The following is a 20,807-nucleotide window of genomic DNA, read 5'->3' on the forward strand; positions in this document are numbered from 1 at the left end:
AGTTTTATTGTATAACAAATGCAAAATGTAAAACAGTAATAACCGACACTCATTTGTTTTACAGTTTCAGAACCTGTTCAAATATTATTTTTGAGGAACTCTCTTACAGCCCTCTGTGGCAGATAGGTAGAACAATCATTACTTTATTCATATGTTATAGAAGAGAGAACTGAGCCTGTGTCGGTAAGTGACTTCTTTCAAAAATGGATTGGCAAACTGTGGCCTGTGGGCTAAGTCTCTACTACTACTTGTTCAGAAGCTAAGGTTTTTACCTTTTTAAATGATTGGATGAGAAACAAAAGAAGAATATTAAATGACATGTGAAAGTTACATGAAATTCAATTTCAGTTTCCATAATTAAAGTTTATTGGAAGACAGTCATGCTCATTCTTTTACATATTGTCCATGGCTATTTTCCTGCCATGAGGTATTTATCTACCTCAGGGGGAGGAGCCTTGCCACTGAGAGTTTCCTGCCCTGATAAGCATCTGGGGCTGCTTGTTCCTGGTTTCCAGAGTTAGTCTGATCAGGCCTTTTCATTAGACCTAATACCTACCCTGGACTGTGGAATGGTAGCAGACTGAAACATCACCACACAATTGAAGAGGAGGCAGTGGGTAGGCACGGGCTGAGTGTGTATCTGTGACTTCCCAGTAGGTACAACACTGTCTTTTTTCTTTGTACATATCCATCATGTCAAAACAAGAAAAGAAGAGAAAAGTGGGACTTCAGATCTCATGGTTTTAAGAGATGGTGGAGCATGGGTTATTTTATCAAATTAGATATAAAGCATTGAATTTACTATGCTCTCCTATAAGAATACAATATTATATATCATGATTATGAGTACTCACAGGAAAGCAAGTGTCATAAAAATTACAAAATTTAAAATGGAATTTCTCATCACAGCAATTTCTTTGCATGCACAAAAATGAAAATGAAAATTAGACTGCACTCAAAGTAAGATTTCGAGTGGCTCATTTGTTAGCCAAGCAAGGAAAGCCATTTACCACTGGTGGGCTAATTAAACTGTGTTTTATTGTAGTAGCCACTGAAATTTATGTCCAGTTTTGTCTTGAAAGTAGTTGCTTGAATAATCGAGGACATTGGGAGAAGCATCAATAGTTCCTTTGAAAAAGAACATGTCACTTTTGTGTGGGGTTCCTTAGCTCTTGATGAGTCAACAGATGTAACTGACACTGCTCACTTGTTTATTCAAGGAGTCAATGCTGAGTTTGAAGTGACTAAAGAATTAGTTTCCATGAAAAGTCTGTGTGGCAAAATTGCAGGCAAGAATATTTTCAAAGATGAGAAAACACTAATTCAGTATAACCTGAAGTGGAATCTAAGCTGTGTTACAGCTGATGGTGGTGAAAGTATATGTGGAACAGAAAATGGGGTTGTTGGGCAATTTTACAATGTTTGTGAAGTTTTTAAAGCTTATAGTTATTATCCATCAGCAGGTATTTTGTGGAAAGTATTTGAATGTACTGTTTATTATAGAACAAAAAGTGTCAACAGTGAACTTGATTCGCTTTCATGAAGAGACAGTTCCATCAGTTTTTGTCAGTAATTTCAGCTGAATATTTGATTTGCCCTATCACCCATCAGTTTGAAATATGTGGAATCTCATTATAGATCAGGGTTAGCAGATGAACATTTGCAATCAATTTTGATGATACAGAATGCAAACTTTGATCACCAAGTAAGGGAACTATCCCCTCCCTCCCCCAAGAATTAGATTCTTCTCATTAGTAGACCTGAATAACAAAGCCTTTTACTCTGTAGTTATATTATGAATTTTATCAATAAATTGTGTTTGGAAATTTGTTTTTTCTCTTGATTTGCAGGTACCCCTGTAATACCTTGGTTTTGTCTCTTGACCCACAAAGCCTAAAATATTTCCTACCTGGTCCTTAATAGAAAAAGCTTACTGATCCCTCTCCTGAGAGAATAGTAGTATGTCAGATTAACAACCAGTTTCGCATTGAGTTGATTGTCCTCCATTCTCATTTAGAAAAGACTAAAAATGTTCAAATTTGAAAAAGTTTATTGTCTACTTATTGTAATTTTTGAAATGTTGGGAAAACAATTCACCTGTTAATTTTGTATCAGTAGAGTATATTCTGTAGGTGTTGTGCAACACTGTTCTGAATTACTTTGGAATTCAAGGCTTTGTAATTGTTACCTTTTTTTGTTTTGTTTTGTTTCCAAATTGACTGATAATAGTTTGCTTTAAGTGTTCCTTTGAAATCCAGTATGTACTGAAAAGAATTTTGTACTGAATCCAGTATTGTTGTTTCTTTTTTAAACAATATGAATACTTTATTTAAGTCAGTAAGCTTGATGAGCAGTTTTATTTTAAATTCCGTTGTGAAATACAAGTTTTAGGATCTCATGTAGCTTGTCTTGATACATTCAGTATTATATGATTTGGCAAATTATGGTTACTTGAACAAACCTTTGCATTAACATTAACTTAATGCATAAGAAAAATGTGTCTTGTTTGTTTGACTTTTGGCTTTATATAAATTAAATCTGTTTAATCTATAAAACGGCTTTCTGAGAGTTGATTATTATTTCATGAGAATTTACAGCTTGGAAAATATCTTTCACAAAGGAATATTTGTCTTTTCAGCAGTCATGAACCATAATAATGAAACAGTCACCTGTGAGCACATCACCCAGTATTCTTTAGTTAGCAATTATAAAAGGATTATTAATGGTTAATTTCTGGTTGCTAATATCTCAGTAAAAAAACATTATTTTCTCATTATTTTATAATTAAGACTTGAGCCCTAGCTTTATTTTTAGTTTTCTTTTATGGCACATTTTAGTCTCTTGGTACTTTGCTTCCAAATTATAGTTCCTTGTTGATTATTTTCCCCAAGTCTGTTTATATTCAATGGGATTAAAAACACACTTGCAGTTTTAGAGCAGATTTATCATCTATGCTTCAGGCTGTTCTTTAATAAGAATGAATATCTTAAGATATTCCCCAGATGTTTTAAACTTAAGTGGACTTGTGGTTTTCTTTATTGGAATTTCAGTTGGTATTTGGAAGATGAAAGAAAACATCTCCTCAGTATCTAAACACTTTTCATATTGGTTTTAATACCTTTTGCTGCAAAGGAGTATATAAAACTCCTATCCTGATAGATTTTTAAAATCCTTGCTTTTAAAATGTACTATCAAAATGAAAATTACACTAATGTAATGTAAAAACATTGTAGGTACTTTTGAATTTACATTGTTTTATGGTATCAGTTTTGTTTCGCTGTAACATTTGTTTAATTGTTTAATGGGTTGTGCTATAGATTCAGTTTTTCATTACTTTGTAGAGTAGAGATTGAGAATGGTTTCATCAGGCATTTTCCAAAAGTTTTGGAAGTTTGAATTTTAAAATTTAAAGATTGCAATCATCTAGCTCTTTTTTTTTTTTAAGGGGCGCCTAATTAAAAATTCTCTGAATAATCCACAGCGAAGTTATTCCTCCATAATTATAAATACAATTGGTAACATTTATTGAGTGCTTACTATGGTTAAGGAGCTGGCATGATCTTCACAACAGAGTGAAGAAAGGAAGGTAATAAATAGTAAATGAAATGAAGGGTGAAATAGTGCATTCCACAGACACATGCAGACTGCGCGCGCGTGCGCACACATTTTCCCATCCTGAGCTATTGTAGTGGAAGCAAGTAACAGCACATTATCTGTTCTCAATTGTCTTGAAATAATTTTGTTTTCTTTCCTCTTACCAGTTAATACCATATCTGTGTGTGAACCTAAAATGTCTTATAGTTAAATTTCTCTCTAATAACAGTGTTCTATATTCTTATTTTTTTGCGCTCTTAAGCCTTAATTTTCTTCATAGTGTGTGATGGATATCTGGGACACAGGGAGATCCCAATCAAGGTCCAATTCTTAAAAAAAAAGTGCTCCAGGAAAACCTAATTTTGTTAAAATCTGTACAGGTTGGTAGTTTTTTAAAAATCTAACTTCCTTAAAAATCCAACAGCAGCAGCAGCAAGAACTCATTCAGTCCTTCCATAGTTCATTCATTCATTCATCAATTTTTTGAGCGTGTGTACCTGGTATCTGCCCGGTATTTTATGCTTAAATATTGTGGAATGCAAAACCAGATACGGTCTTTAATACCTTGTCTTACAAATAATGAAACCTAATCTCAGAGAACTTAAGTTTCTTGCTCCATGTCATACCATTTGACAACCATGGAATTAAAGCCAGGTCTGATAGCAGACCTTTTGCTTTTAACCATTGAAGAATGCTGCCTACCCTGATGACTTGCAATATCAAATTATATCTTCAGTCAGGAATTTGACAAAGTTGGATTTTCCTTCTGGAAATGCCACTGTCTTCTTGCTCTTTTTCTGTCAGGTGGATGTACCCTTCCTTCTTTGCTACTGCCTTCTACTCTTAAATACTGGTATACACCCCCCACCCTCAACCCTGCCACTAGTTCTAGCCTCTGAACTCTTCTCTTGTGTTTTCCTGTTTATCTTTGGGTTTATCCAACTCTTTGGGATTTGCTGAGCTTCTTGAGTCTGTAAGATTATGCCTTTAATCAAATTTGGGAAGTTTTCTGCTACTAATTTTTTTTCAAAATTTTTTCTGCACTGCCCTTTTTCTCTTGGCACTTCAATGACACAAATATTTGATCTTTTAATATTATCCCTTAGGGTCCTGAGTCTGTGTTCATTTTTTTCTTCAATCATTTTTTTCTCTCTTCTTCAGATAGGAAAGTTTTTATTGATCTATCTTCAAGTTTGATGACTGTTAACACTGCTATGTTTTGCCATTGACTCCATCCAGGGAGTTTTTTAAATTTCAGTTTTCAAAATTTTCAGTTCTAAATTTTCCATATGTTCTTCTTTATAGCCTCTGTTTCTTTGCTGAGACTTTTAATGTTCCATATGTTTTAAGAACCCTGGGCTTTGCAGTTCCTTATTCTCTCCTTTTCTGTTCTCTAGTCAAGAGAGCTGGGGCTTTGTTTTCCCAGCTATACACTTCTTGCAACTGTACCCATTCTGGTACTAAGCATTAGGCAGACAGAGAGAAAAAGAGCAATTGAGGTTTTGCCCCATCCTCTTAGTACTACAGCTCCTTTGATTGGAGGAGAATTTAGATAAGAAAAAAATTTAGAAAAGAAAGAAAAACAGGAGCTATCTCCACTCTTGCTGAAATTTAAGCAACCCCTTTCATATTCCTCAGACCAGAATTGGGGGGTTTCTCCCAGTGCTCTCTTTGTACATAGTAATATCCATTTCCTGGTCTCTTCTTTTATTGAATTGTGCCTAGGGGATACTGGTGGGAAAAAATGGTAAATTTAACACTGGTTTGATAATACTTCCTCTTTTGATCTTCTTTCCCAATCTGCCTCTTACTGTTACTTTTCAGAGTTCTCGAATTGCTGCTCCATGTAATGCAGATAAAATGGTGGACAGAATGTAATGGGCCTGAGTTTCCACCATTTTATCTGCATTTAGTGGAGAGGCAGAGTCGAGTGTGCTTTCAGTTTGCTCCTAGTTTGTCTCTGTTCTAGAGCTTGACCTTCTAGGACTTTGATTTAACACCAGTGGGTCTCAAAGATGAGACAGTCATCAGTTCTGATATAGTGCACCAGAACAAATAATGCCCCCAGAGGTTTCCAGCTTAACTCTTTATCCTTCTGCCCTACCCACCTTCAAAATTTGGCTGATATCTCGAGGGAGAAATTGACCTTTTGTTTTAGGCCCTCAGTTTCCTATTTTTATCATTTTAGCCCTATGTAATTGCTAAAATCCCTTTTGGTTTTCCCCTTGTGCCTCGCACTCCGCTCTGAATTTCAGCTTCTAAATGTAACTAGTATATATATCTCCTCTGTCTTCCCCCAGGGGAAAAGTGCATGTGGGCACTTAATTCTAATTCTCCATTCCTAGGAATTTCATTTCTTTCCTATTATGTTTTCAGATTCTCTTTTCCTGGCCTGTCTTTGTTTTGTAAGCATAGCTAGACTGGGAGAACTTTCTGTTTTTGAGAGGATTTTGGTTAATCTTCTTAGCCTACAATTCAGTTTCAGAATTTAGCAGTTGTGTTATGGGATAGGCCAGCTGTGTATTTGAGGTCCCTGAAAAATCAAAATTTGACTTTATCCTATGCTACTCTTCAGAGCTTCGCTGATTTATTTTTCTTTCAGCAGTGGTCCTCTGGCCAAGCCCACAATCTTCAGCCTTAGGCTTGGTCCCAGAATTTGCAAATATGTTCAGGTGGGAAAAACAGCTGCCAGTTCTGGTCTGACGCTTTAACAGTTCTGTTTGAAAATTTATCCATTTGGTCATTGCTTCTATAGTTCTTTGGTACCTTTAATGATATAATGTACTATTTATTTGGCTTTTCTGGTTGTCAGTGTGAATGTTGGCTGTGACCTGCTATATGCTACTCAGAATTCAGAGTTTCTTGTAATGTTTTGATAAGGGATTTAAGTGTTTGAGTGTTTTTGATCAATGATATTTTTGAAGTTTGGTAGGGAAAAAATGATTAATTACTGCTTGAATATTTTCTCTTTATGCCTTTTGTATGTTTCTAGAATTTTTCTAAGATCATAGAAACTCAGGCCCATTACAAAGCATGGACACTGTTAGAAATAATAGCCGTAAGCAAACCAATAAAGGAAATATGTCTATAGCTTTTGCTTTGGAATTGTCTACGGCCACCCAGATAACACTCTACATTTACCAGAGACTATACATCTCATTTTGAGAACCACTACCCTGAGATATTGCTCTTTTCCTTAGTTAAGGCTTTTCCTTATATGGTTTAAAAATAAATGTCAATTATACCTGTTAATGAAAACTTCAAGTTGTCGTGAAAAAGAATTTTGTTGCATTTTTATAATACATAGAAACTTAATATACCATGCATATAAATGTAGGAATAATTCATTTTATTTTTGTCATCTGTACTTACATACAAAGTACTTTTTAAACATTACATTTGATTATCCCAGTACAAAACAACTTCAGTCATATTCAAGGTTAGAAATGGGAATAATGAAACCTTTAACAATTTTAGAATTGAATAAGGGCTTATCTAAGCAACACTTGCTTAAAACTGCTTTCTTATCAAAGAAAATAAAATTAGAGTTTGGAGAAATACCTTTAAATTATAATTGTTATGAACTGATAGTTTAACCTTAGTTTTGAATGATTCTTTTCCCATCTTTTAAAAATATGCTTAAATATAAACACATGTGGGAAATGTTCTTTTGGCTTTTATCAAACTGACATTTAAGTGAATTTTTTTCAACTTCACTAAACATTTGTGGTCAGAGATTTCAAAGCTTTGACTCTTCCAATTTGTCTATAGAATTTTTTCCCCTTACATTATTCTATTAACATTTGGTCTTAATAAGTATAACCTGTTTAGAATTACTGATGTTTTATGTTCATTATTTGTTTAGATGAGGCTTTTAGGAAAGAACTTCATCAGAAATCCTACTTGGTAGTTATGAATGCTTTCTTAAGAAAGGTGTATTTTTTTACTTCTATTGTAAAGATTTTAATTAAGTGTATTATCCCTCATATCTTTATGAAATGTTCAAAATGGTAAATGTTTGTTTCTATACTGTAGAAATGTTAGCACAATGTGAAGTCTTCTGTAATCTTCTGATGCATACTGAGCTTAATGTCTCTTTTGTCTCCCCCCTGAGATTGGGATAAGAGTGACTTTAGTTTCTTTAAGAGTGGAAAGCAATTACCCTTCAATATAAATTGTGAAGTATGGTTTTGTGGATACTTTCCTGTTCATAATTTCTTATATCTTATTTATAAGTACTTTTTTCGTACAACAGTGACTGGTGCTAAGTTATTGAGTATAACCATGATATCTTCTTTATTTCAAATAGTATTTGCTTCATAGCAGATAATTAGAAAAATTACAGATTAAAAATTGAAGAGCAATTTCTATTCTTTATTTTCTTCTCTCTCTTATTTTCCTTATCAATTCTCTTTTTTATTTTTCTGGCTCTTTTGAATGTATCATCTTGGTAGATCCTAAAAATAATTAAGCCACAACTTCCTTTAATTAAAAAGTACTTGCTGCAAGATATTTTATTCTAAATATTTTCATTTTAATTTTATATGATTTTAATATATTCTTAATTATTTGATGGATCTTCGAGTCCTTAATCTGTATTAGTAGTGAGAAATCGACAAAAACTCACTTAAACTGGGTTTAGCGGATAGTGAATCTGAATGTCCTCATCCTTCCTTGAGCCATAAGATTAACAAGAGACCCAAATAGAGTCACACATGACCTGCACTTTCAGAATTGCTAGGAGATAGAACATACGAAGAATTAAAATTGCCTTTAATTACATCATATTCCAGTAGAGCTCTAACTATTTATATAAGTCTGTACATTTGGAGAGTAGGGTTGGGAGAAGGCTTAAGAGATTGAGAAAATGAGGAGAGGGAGCATGGAAAAAGTAGATCAAAAACAGACACATATCTCCTGAAAAGAAAAATCAAACACAGGTGTCCCACACCTGGATCAGGATTAGGCATGCCCTCTTTTCAGTGTACCATCTCCAGTCCATTCCAGTTAGTCTCCTATTTTGGTCCTAACCCCAGAGCCAGGGATTTCATTGTGGGGAAGAAGGGAGACAGATTATGGAAAGGGAGAGTATAAGGCATGGAATAAGAAAATGATATTTGATTGGAATTGGAAATATCCATATGAACCAGGGATTTCAATGATTTCATATATATGATGTTCATTTTAGGAAGTTCCCTCTGAGGTATTATAAGTGATAAAGTTATAGGATTTTTGCATCTATATTCATTAGGGAGATTGGCTGGTAGTTTTCCTTTTTTGTAGCATCTTTGCCTGGTTTTGGTATTAGATTGATGTTAGCTTCATAAAATGAGTTAGGTAGTGTTCCATTTTCTTCAATGTTTTGAAAGAGTTTGAGTAAGATTGGTGTCAGTTCTTTCTGGAAAGTTTGGTAGAATTCCCCTGTGAAGCCATCTGGCCCTGGGCATTTATTTGTGGGAAGATTTTTGATGACTGATTGGATCTCTTTGCTTGTGATGGGTTGGTTGAGGTCTTCTATTTCTTCTCTGGTCAGTCTAGGTTGTTCATATGTTTCCAGGAAATTGTCCATTTCTTCTACATTGGCCAGTTTGTTGCCATACAGTTGTTCATAATATCCTCTTATAATTTTTTTAATTTCTTCAGGATCTGCAGTTATGTCACCTTTTTCATTCTTTATTTTGTTTATATGGGTCTTCTCTCTTTTTGATTTTGTCAGTCTAGCTAGGGGCTTGTCAATCTTGTTGATCTTCTCAAAGAACCAACTTTTGGTGATATTTATCCTCTCTATTGTTTTTTTGTTCTCTATGTCATTTATTTCTGCTTGAATCCTTGTTATTTCTTTTCTTGTACTTGGTTTAGGATTGGTTTGCTGTTCATTTTCTAGCTTCTTCAGTTGATCCATTAGTTCTTTGATTTTGGCTCTTTCTTCCTTTTTAATATATGCGTTTAGTGCTATAAATTTCCCCCTTAGCACTGCTTTTGCTGCATCCCATAGGTTTTGGTATGTTGTGTTCTCATTTTCATTCGTCTCTATATATTTAGCAATTTCTCTTGCTATTTCTTCTTTAACCCACTGATTGTTTAGGAGTGTGTTGTTTAACCTCCAGGTATTTGTGAATTTTCTAAGTCTCTGATGGTTATTGACTTCTAATTGTATTCCATTGTGGTCAGAGAATGTGCTCTGAATAATTTCAATCTTTTTAAATTTATTGAGGCTTGTTTTATGTCCCAGCATATGATCTATTCTGGAGAAAGTTCCATGAGCACTAGAAAAGTATGTGTATCCTGGTGATTTGGGATGTAATGTCCTGTATATGTCTGTTAAATCTAATTCATTTATCAGATTGTTTAGGTTTTCAATTTCCTTATTGGTCTTCTGTCTGGTTGATCTATCTATAGGAGAGAGTGATGTGTTGAAGTCTCCCACAATTATTGTGGAAACATCAATTGCTTCCTTTAGTTTTGCCAGTGTTTCTCTCATGTATTTTGTGGCACCTTGGTTGGGTGCATAGACATTTACGATTGTTATTTCTTCTTGCTGAATTGCCCCTTTTATTAGTATGTAGTGGCCTTCTTTGTCTCTCAAAACATCCCTGCATTTGAAGTCTATTTTATCTGAGATTAATATTGCTACACCTGCTTTCTTTTGGCTGTAGCTTGCATGAAATATTTTTTTCCATCCTTTCACTTTCAGTTTCTTTGTGTCCCTGTGTCTAAGATGAGTCTCTTGTATGCAACATATTGATGGTTCATTTTTTTTGATCCATTCTGCGAATCTATATCTTTTAATTGGGGAGTTTAATCCATTTACATTCAACGTTATAACCGTGAAGGCATTTCTTGAATCAGCCATCTTATCCTTTGCTTTATGTTTGCCATATTTTTCCCTCTCTCTATTAATATCCTTTATTGTACCCATACTGAATCTCTTTAGTACTGAACCTTTCTCCAAGTCTCTCTGTCCTGTCTTTGTATCTCTGTCTGTAGGGCTCCCTTTAGTATCTCCAGTAGGGCAGGTCTCTTGTTAGCAAATTCTCTCAGCATTTGTTTGTCTGTGAAAAATTTAAGCTCTCCCTCAAATTTGAAGGAGAGCTTTGCTGGATAAAGTATTCTTGGCTGGAAATTTTTCTCACTCAGAATTTTAAATATATCGTGCCACTGCCTTCTCGCCTCCATGGTGGCTGCTGAGTAGTCACTACTTAGTCTTATGCTGTTTCCTTTGTATGTGGTGAATTGCTTTTCTCTTGCTGCTTTCAGAACTTGTTCCTTCTCTTCTGTGTTTGACAGTGTGAACAGTATATGTCTCGGAGTGGGTTTATTTGGATTTATTCTATTTGGAGTTCGCTGAGCATTTATGATTTGTGTATTTATGTTGTTTAGAAGATTTGGGAAGTTTTCCCCAACAATTTCTTTGAATACTCTTCCTAGACCTTTACCCTTTTCTTCCCCTTCTGGGACACCAATGAGTCTTATATTTGGACGTTTCATATTATCTATCATATCCCTGAGGTCCATTTCGATTTTTTCAATTTTTTTCCCCATTCTTTCTTTTATGCTTTCATTTTCCATTCTGTCATCTTCGAGGTCACTGATTCGTTGTTCAACTTCCTCTAGTCTTGTACTATGAGTGTCCAGAATCTTTTTAATTTGGTCAACAGTTTCTTTAATTTCCATAAGATCATCCATTTTTTTATTTAGTCTTGCAATGTCTTCTTTATGCTCTTCTAGGGTCTTCTTGATTTCCTTCATATCCCGTACTATGGTCTCATTGTTCATCTTTAGTTCTTTGAGTAGCTGCTCTAGGTGCTGTGTCTCTTCTGGTCTTTTGATTTGGGTGCTTGGGCTTGGGTTATCCATATCGTCTGGTTTTTTCATATGCTTTATAATTTTCTGTTGTTTTTGGCCTTGTGACATTTGCTGAACTTGATAGGGTTCTTTTAGGGTTTGTAGACCTATTGAAGTCCTTATCTCTAATTTATCAGATCTACAGCTTCGTGGAGTACACTTTCTCTAACTAACCAGCAGGTGGCGTCCACGAGCCACCTGTCCTCCACAAGCCAGTTCTCCCCTGCTTAGCCTTTTTGGTGAGTGGGGGAATGAGTCTTGTGGGGCCCAATTGGTGTACCAAGCTTGCGTGTGTAGTTGGTGTTGCCTGCCCTGTTTGTGGGGCGTTTCTGGGCAGTCGGGGAGAGGGGGTGGCCCTAACAATCAAATCTCCCTGGTGATCCTAGAGTTTTAAAGCTGCTGCAATAGTCTAATCCTTCAGTTCAGTCCTGCCACAGTTTGTCTCTGCCACTGATCCACAAGTCCTTGGTATTGGTGTATGGCTCCTGAGACTTGCAAGTGGGCCCCTCTTCCAGGCCGTGCACCCCGGGTCCTCTGTTGAGGGATGACTGTGCTATGTCACAGGTGAGTGCCGTCCCCCAGGGCAGTTCTGGGCTGCTGGGCTGTGTAGGGAGGCTCCCAGTCTGCTGAAATGATGGCTGAATGGGGCTTTGTTAATTCACACTGCTCCACCTTCCCAACTCTGGGACAATCAGCTGAGGTTGCAGGGAAGGCTAATGTCCACGCCCAGTTTTGTGGTGTGTGCCTGTTATTTGAAGCACTTCCGTCACACTGGGTTGTCTGGGGCAGCTCTGGGCTATGGGGCTGGCGATGGGCAGGAGTGTTTCCTGTCCACCAGGATGGTGGCTGTGAGCGGACACCCCCCTTTTCTTGGGAAGTTGTGGTGTTTAGTGAATTTTCTCAGCCACTGGATTATTGCCTTTTGTCTCAGAGCTCTCTTAGTTCTGCTCTTGACTTGACGTGCCCAAATTGAAAGTCTTTGAAGCTTTCTGTATTGGGCTTCTTAGAGTAATTGTTTTAGAAAAAGAAAAAAGGATTAAAAAAAAAAAAAAAAGGGCCCTCCTCAGAGATCTAATGGGTTATTGAAATGCTAATAGACAAAGCAACCAGGGCCATTAAGGAAAGGTCCACAGGGCAGAGAGATCAGCTTTTCTTTGGGATTTGCATATGCGCCTCAAGGCCTGAGCTCCGCCCTTCCCCTTTCTGTGTTCACCAGAACTCCAAAAATCCTCTGCTTTTATTTTGGAGTTTTTCGTGTTGTTTTTTTTTTTTTTCTATGCCTGTCTCCTCTCTGCTGGGCTGGCTGCTCTCAGATTCTCTGGTGTCTGGTCTCAGTCTATCTATGGTTGGAGTTTGGATCAGTAGAATGAGTTTCCGATAAGGGCTGCCACTGCAGTTCTCCCTTCTCCTTCCCGGAGCTGACAGCCCCTCCTCCCATGGGACTGAGCCTGGCAGGGAGGGGCACGGGTCCCCTGGCCGCAAAAACTTACAGATTTCGCTGATCTCAGCAGTTCGACATTTTCATGAGTGTTGTATGAAGTATGCCCAAAGACAGATTGCTCTGTGGTGTCCAGTCCACGCAGTTCCTGGCTTTCTACCTACTTTCCTGGAGGAGTAACTAAAATATACAGCTCACCAGTCTGCCATCTTGCCCCCCCTCCAGTTAAGATTTTTATACGTACTTGAATATTTCCCCGGAAAGTTATAATCACAGGTTTACTTTTATTTCTTTCATTAGAGATGCACAGTCCTTCATCTTGTTCTGGCCTTTTCCAATGAGCACATTGAGGTTTTTCACATGACAAAGTAGTCTATTAATGGATAAGCAGAAACATTTTTATCAGCTGGAAAAGTATACAGAGAAAAGCAAAATATGCCATGCAAGAGATTAAAGGGAACAAATCTGCCTCATCACAATGCATTCCCTTAAGTGAAATGTTTCTTGATTTGTTAGTCAACTACTTAGGAGATCCCTTTGCTCTTTATGGGTTTTCTTCTCCCCTGTGTTTCCTTTCCTAACATGACCCATCTGCTCATCCAAACTAGAATCCTCAGAATTGTCATTCCTCTTCCACATCTCTCACTCTGTGTCTTTAGCTTCAGAAGTGATTCTTTAGTTTGGTTACTCCTTTCTATCCCTTTAGCTCAGCGTCTCATACTCTTTGGTATGGTCTGTTCTAATGGCAGGTAATCTTCCTCGCGCTACTGTCCTCCGATCTGTTGAGAGTGCTATCATCTTTAAAAATATTTCTGCCTTTAACACTTTTATGAAACAGTTTTTAAATCATTCCTAGTTGCCTTCTAAATAATGTCTAAATTTTTTTATCTGGTAGAGTTACCTGTCCTGTGTCATTTTTTACTACTTTGATTTTTACCTATATTTTAGTCTGTTTCCATTTGTTTCCCTGAATTTGCCACATTTTTTGTTTTGTTTTGTTTTGTTTTGTTTTGTTTTGTTTTACCCTCAGCTCTGGATATTTTTTTCTCCTTCATCTGACAAATTCCAGTACAAATGTTAAACTTTTCCTGCCTCTTTCATTCAGAATCACTTCTCTGCTCTGTGTTTTTATTGTTTTGTTCTGTATATAGTTCTTTTAAAATAGTTGTATGGAAAATTGCCATTTTTCTTTCATTATAAAATGAAGTTGATTTAAAAATTTTTCTTATTACAGAACAACTTATTACACAGACAAACAAATGTATAGAAGATCCATAATTGCTCTTAATTTGGAGATAGCCATGTTAACTAACACCTGGGTTAGTTAATCTTCTGATCAGTTTCAATATACATGCACATTGGATAATTTTGTTTGCCAAAGAAAGAAAAAAAAAGATTATATTGTGCCTATTCTTTGATAACTTAATTCTAGATTGAAACATATGGAAATTATATATCAATAGATACAGGTTTATAACATTTTAAATAGTTTAACTCTTTAATAGAAGCAATGCATACACACAGTGTGCTGATTTGAATCCATTATGTCCCCACAAAAGCCATGTTCTTTTAATGCAATTGTGTTGTTGTCAGCTTGTTTATGGGTGGGATCTTTTGATTAAGTTTCCATGGAGATGTGACCCACCAACTGTGGGTCAGACCTTTTAATTAGATGATTTTCATGGAGGTGTGACCCCGCCCATTCAAGGTGGGTCTTGATTAGTTTACTGGAATCCTTAAGAGAGCTCAGGGGCTAACACAGACCCAGACACTTGGAGATGCAGACAGAAAGATGTTTGGAGATGCTAAACTAAGAGATGAAGTCCAGAATTTGCTCCGGAGAAGCTGGAGAAGACACCAGATGCTTAGAGAGAAAGACCCTGGGAGAACAAACAAGGATACACAGGAGCTGAGAAAGAAAAGCTAAGACAGACAGAAGCCCAGAGACATTTTGGAGAAAGCCATTTTGAAACCAGAACCTGGGAGCAAAGGACCAGCAGATGCCAGCCATGTGCCTTCCCAGTTGACCAGAGGTGTTCTGGATGCCATTGGCCTTTCTTCATTGAAGAAACAGGGAGAAACAAAATTATTGTTATTCACAAATGAGGATTATGTATGTAGGGCAAAAACAGAGATAAATCATTGGAACTAGTAAGTTTAGCAAGTTGGCTGGTTTTAAAAAATTGATACAAGAACTGTATTTTTAAATGCCATCTAAAAATTAAGTTTAAACAAATATCATTTGTAATAGTATTAAAATGTAGGAAGAATGAAGTAGTGACTAATAAAAGATGTGTAGGATTTATGCCAAAAATTATGAAACTTTATGGAATATTGAGCAGCTGCAAGAAGTGAAGATGGGAGGTATGCAACTAGGTAAATGGACCTTGAAGACAGTATGTTGAGTGAAGTAAGCCAGAAATGAAAAGACAAACATTATAATGCCTCACTAATATGGACTAACTATATTGTGCAAACTCTGAGAATTGAATCTGAGAGCGCAGGTGATCAGGGGAAGGCTATTGTAATGGTTCCTAGATTGTAAGCTCTTACAGCAGTTACATCTATTCCTGAGTTGTAATGGTTATTTCTAGATTCTGAGATACTGAGCTCCTTGTGTATATCCTGATCAGTCCCTGGAACTTCAGGTACCTTTGTGACGCCTAAGACTCAGAGTGAGTCTGGCAGCTATGAAGGTCAGCATTACTCCGTATGGCAAATGTTAAAGAAGCTGAAATAGAGATCAGACTTCGATTAGAGATATGAATTAAATGGACTTGGTTAGGACTAAGGTAAATCAGACTAGAGGGTAAAGGATGATATTGATTGGTCAACTTCTGGGTGAGACCAAAGGAAGAGATGTTTAATTGTTGGAAAATCTCTATTTTCTGTAGCACACTGTATAATTTAACTTGTACAGTCAGTTTATTCAAGCAAAAGCACTCTTGAAGAAGAACAAGGTGAGGGCACTTGCCCTGTTATTAAGACTTATAAAGTAATAGTCATTAAGATACAATTTGTGCAGGAATAGACATATAGGTCAATGGATCAGAACAGTCAAGATTATTTATACACACACACACACACACACACACACACACATACACATTTATCATATGACAGTGGGACTTCTAAAGCCCTCCCTTGTTCTTTTTCTTAACTTGGTGGTGGTTACACAGGTGTTCACTTTATAATTTGTTCTTTAAATTGCCTATGTATTTTAGATACCCTTGAAGTTAAAACAAAAACTGTAAACAATATAAAAACACCTCTTCGTTCCTTGGAGATTCAAGCAATATTAACAGTTAATGTTTTTAGTGTACCATTATAAATCTAAATAATATATGTATGCCTGCATTTCTTAAATTAACAAAGGTAGACAGTGCAACTTGTCTTGAATCATACAACCCAGTGCCGTTTACCAATTCTATAAATTATAAACCATTTATCATTATGATATCTAACATTATTTTAACTGTATTTGAATATACTTTTGTAGGGATTCTAGAAATCACTTAAAATAGGAAAATGCTCATTGCTTATGAATAATAATTTATAAATGTTTATTTTCTCCTTCTGTTCAGTTTAGTGGTTATTTTAAATTCTTACGGTTATGTATTTATGGAAAAATTTCTTCTGCATGGAAATTTAGAAAATTTATTTATCATACAGTGTTTCAATTCATTTATGAAAAATAATTTTGTAATTCAAAAATTTACACTAAGGTGTGATTTAATACCTTTCTAATCTAGATTTGCATTGTAGCAACTGATAGATGCTAACTTATTTTTTCTATTGTGATTTCCTCATAGGTTTGATGAACTTGTAAAAAAATTTAAAGTTGAATATCATGCTGGTGGCTCTACCCAGAATTCAATTAAAGTGGCCCAGGTTGGTTAATTATTTTTGAAGTTATAAGGAAATGGATTTCAAAATGATAATGGGATTTTTACTTTTGTGTAAAGTTGTTGCAATCTGTATTTTGTGGCTGTAGAATAGATTTGTTGATTGTGAATTTTTCTAATTCAGAGTTTTCATATTTACTTCTTAGTGTTTGTGGTATCCCTACATTGTTTCCAAGACTGGCTAGTATTTAATTTTTAAAAAAAAGTTATTGCCCTTCTAATAAACAAAAAATATTTTAATTGGCAGTTTTTGATAATTGATAAGCTTGAGCAACTTTTCATGTTTATTGTGTCTTTGCATTTCTTCTTTCTTGTTTCCTTGTCATATCCTTTGACCATTTACTATTTTAAAATGTATGTATATGCGTGTATATATATGTTTGTAAAAGTCTATATAACTATATCTTTGAATGATTAATTGAATAAACCCATTTTGACATATACTCCTTGTTCTAGTTAGCTAATGCTGCCAGAAGGCAAAACACCAGAAATGGGTTGGCTTTTATAAAAAAGGGTTAATTATTTACAGTCTTAAGGCCATAAAGTGTCCAAGGTAACACATCAGTAATCGGGTACCTTCACTGGAGGATGGCCAATGGTGTCCAGGAAACCTCTGTTAGGCTGGGAAGGAACGTGGCTGGCGTCCACTCCAGAGTTCTGGTTTCAAAATGGCTTTCTCCCAGGACATTCATCTCTAGGCTTCATCTTCTCTCCACAGTGTCACTCTCCATTGCTCTTGGGGTGTTTGTCTTGTTTTAGCTTCTCTGGAGCAAAAGTTTGCTTTCAAAGGCCCTCTCCAAAATGTCTCTGTAAACTGCAGTTCCTCTTTCAGCTCCTGCGCATTCTTCAAAGTGTCCCTCTTGGCTGTAGCAAGCCTGCTCCTTCTGTCTAAGCTTATACAGTGCTGCAGTAATTTAATTCAGACCCACCCTGAATGGGTGGGGTGACACTTCCATGGGAATTATCCACTTAGAGTCATCACCCACAGTTGAGTGGGTCACATCTCTATGGAAACACTCAAATAATTACAATCTAATCAACACTGAAATGTCTGCCCCACAAGATTGCATCAAAGAATATGGCTTTTTCTGGGGAACATAATACATTCAAACTGACACACTCCTTGTTTCACCTAATGTTGAGTGAGAGTTTTAGTGATACAGGTAAATTTTGAACTTTGAGGGATGGTCAAAGTTTTATAAACCTCTTGTTCTTACTGCTGCAATTTAAAAGCTAGTTCAAAATCCCACTCATTGCAGGCATAGGTCAACCCTGATGGATTAGGGTCATCTTGTATTTTCATTAGTTAATGCTTTCCATTTCGATTCTAATTAACGCCAAGAACTAGAGAGGTGGAAAATTAACAACTAAAATGGAGAGCAATTTCTTTTCCTTTGAAATAACTCTTAGTTAATTTGCACTTAAAGTGTAACTATCCCATGTACTTCTGAAGCTCAAATTTAATAATAATATTAAAATATTTTAGGTTATAAAAATTCATCTTTATGAAGTCATCTTTGTGCAGTGGCCTGAGGAAAATGTCTTTGTATTTGTCAATTGATTTGTATTGTTTTTGTAAATCATCCTGCTGTTCACTTTGTGAGCTCAGGTTAATAGTAAAAGGCCAATTTACTTTTTGTCCTTAGACGTCTTTCTTAATATTCAGTCTATTGAAGCATATCCTACTACCTCTTTAACTTTTTCTATTCCTAGATCTTAAGGGGCATTAGCTGCCCACTAATAAATAAGGCCTCTCCTTTCATGGATATCTTCATTGCTTTTTACCTTCTCTACCCCCAAAATTTTACTAATATAGTAGCTTTTTTGTTTTCAAATCTTCCTCAGAATTCTGAGGCTTATTAATAAAAATAATAACTATTTTTACCTTGCATTTTTCAGAATATTTCATGTTCATTGTGACTCTGTACTCTAGTAATGGTTTGTTCCTGTCTTTAACAAGAAAATAATTTGTTGTGGGTAGCTTATCCAGTATTCTTATTTTTTTGTGGTATATTTGTGGATGAAATATTCTCCTATTTCCACACTATTAGACTTTCTTGTATACCATATGCAGAGCAATTCCATTCTGTTCACCCAGCATTTATTTGTATGTATAAAGCACAATGCCATTTTATGGATACAAAGATGAACAAGAAATATTCCTTGTTTAAAAAATTCTTGCTTATGAGGTAGAGAGAATGGACATATGAATATTCAGGTAGTGTGGTCCTTCTACTCAGCTGCACCTTAGGGTGTGTTCCAACTTTTTTCCCTTGCTTCTTGTGTGTTTTAACCTGATAAATTTTGTGATTTTAGCAACTTAATTTGGTCTGTGAGCATTTTTTCTTCTGCTGCTCTCTGCGATAGCTTGGATGATTATATACTTGGAGACTACCATTGCTTCAAGGTAATTTCTCCGCATGACAGCAGATTTAGATGGATTTCTCCTTGTTCGGAAAATTGGAAATAACTTAAACGCTCAGTAATAGAGGACTAGATAAGTCATGGCAAAGCCAAATAATGGAACTGTATTCAGTCATTAATGAAAGTAATTTTAAAAAACGAAAAGGAAAAATGCTCATAATATGAGTAAGTAAGATGCAAAATTATGTGGTCCTCAATTTGTAGTACAGCATTTTAAATTTGTGTTTGTATATGTTAACAGAAAGATAACCAAAACAACTAAATATTTTCTGAATGGTAGAATATGGTTGATTTTTATTTTCTTCTATACTTCTCCTGTGCTAAACTTTTTTTTCTATATTTTCTGGTACTATTTTTTTAATATTTAAAAATAGGATATTGTTAATTTATATAAATTCTGGAATATATGAAATTTAAATGGGTTAGATATGCTAATCATTATTTATTGACAGAATTTAGCAAGAGAATATTTGTTTTTAATATATGTTTGTAGCTCTTTTTTGTCAGTTTTATAAACTTTGAGTACCTTGAGGGTTGAGACTATATCATGTTAGTCTTTGTATATCCAAGTCTTAAACAAGATCTGGAACACAGTGAATATTCAAGTAAGTGTTTGAAGGCAAGTAAGTACTTTGTGTGAGTCCTATGCTTTACTTCTGTAAAAACATAACTTTATTTTAATAACACTAGATTTTTAAAAGTGTATACTATAGGACCTTTAAAAATTACTACCAGATAATATATCTCAATAAAATTGCAATTAAAAAAATGAATGGGTCCTATGCTTTACTTCTATAGAAACATTATTTTAATAACACTAGATTTTTAACAGTGTATACTATAGGACCTTTAAAAATTACTACTAGATAATATATCTAGTATATTATTGAGATAATATATCTCAATAAAATTGCAGTTAAAAAAATGAATGAGTCCTATACTTTACTTCTATAGAAACATTATTTTAATAACACTAGATTTTTAAAAGTATACTATAGGACCTTTAAAAATTACTCCTAGATAATATATCTAGTATATTATAATATATCTCAATAAAATTGCATTAAAAATTACTACAAGCAAGACTTGTTATGTTTGTTGGACAGCTACATGAATTTCTTTCTAGAATGGTTGTAATTCTGTCCTAGCATCAGATGATAGTAGTAGTTTTTGACATTGCCACATTAACTATACTGTGGATTTAGATTTTATCCATGATTTGTATTGTATTTGTGAGCCATGTAAATTTTTTAATTAATCTGAATCTTCTATTATAAAATGGGGTGAATGTTTTTTCCAACTCATATTTCCCTTGTTTCTATTACTACTATCTCTATTAATAAATGTGCTTTTCAAAATTCATGGTATGACAAGTTGTACTTTTTTCCAATAGAAATCATTTTGGACCTTCTTATGACTTTGAGTAATCCTTATTTATCTTCAACAGTATTCTAATAAACATTATCATTTACTCGTCTACCTATAAGATTTTTTTAGAGAGCTTTATTTAAAACTCCCCAGGTGGTTCTGGTTTTGATAATCATTGAAATTTCCTTTTTTGTAATTATATGTATATAAATGCAGACATGTACACATTTATT

At 35.1% G+C, this 20,807-nt stretch overlaps 1 protein-coding gene across 4 annotated transcripts in view; it reads left to right on the top strand.

Moving 5' to 3' along the window:
* ADK (adenosine kinase) overlaps positions 1 to 20,807 on the top strand; it is a 559,277-nt gene that overhangs the window by 149,133 nt on the left and 389,337 nt on the right. For all 4 annotated transcript variants that reach the window (XM_037804922.1, XM_037804925.1, XM_037804923.1 and 1 more), the window contains exon 4: positions 16,690 to 16,768. In XM_037804922.1, coding sequence (XP_037660850.1) covers positions 16,690 to 16,768 — 79 coding nt within the window. The remainder of the gene's footprint in view (positions 1 to 16,689; positions 16,769 to 20,807) is intronic.

Source organism: Choloepus didactylus, chromosome 15, assembly GCF_015220235.1.
Source record: "Choloepus didactylus isolate mChoDid1 chromosome 15, mChoDid1.pri, whole genome shotgun sequence".
Taxonomy (NCBI): domain Eukaryota; kingdom Metazoa; phylum Chordata; class Mammalia; order Pilosa; family Megalonychidae; genus Choloepus; species Choloepus didactylus.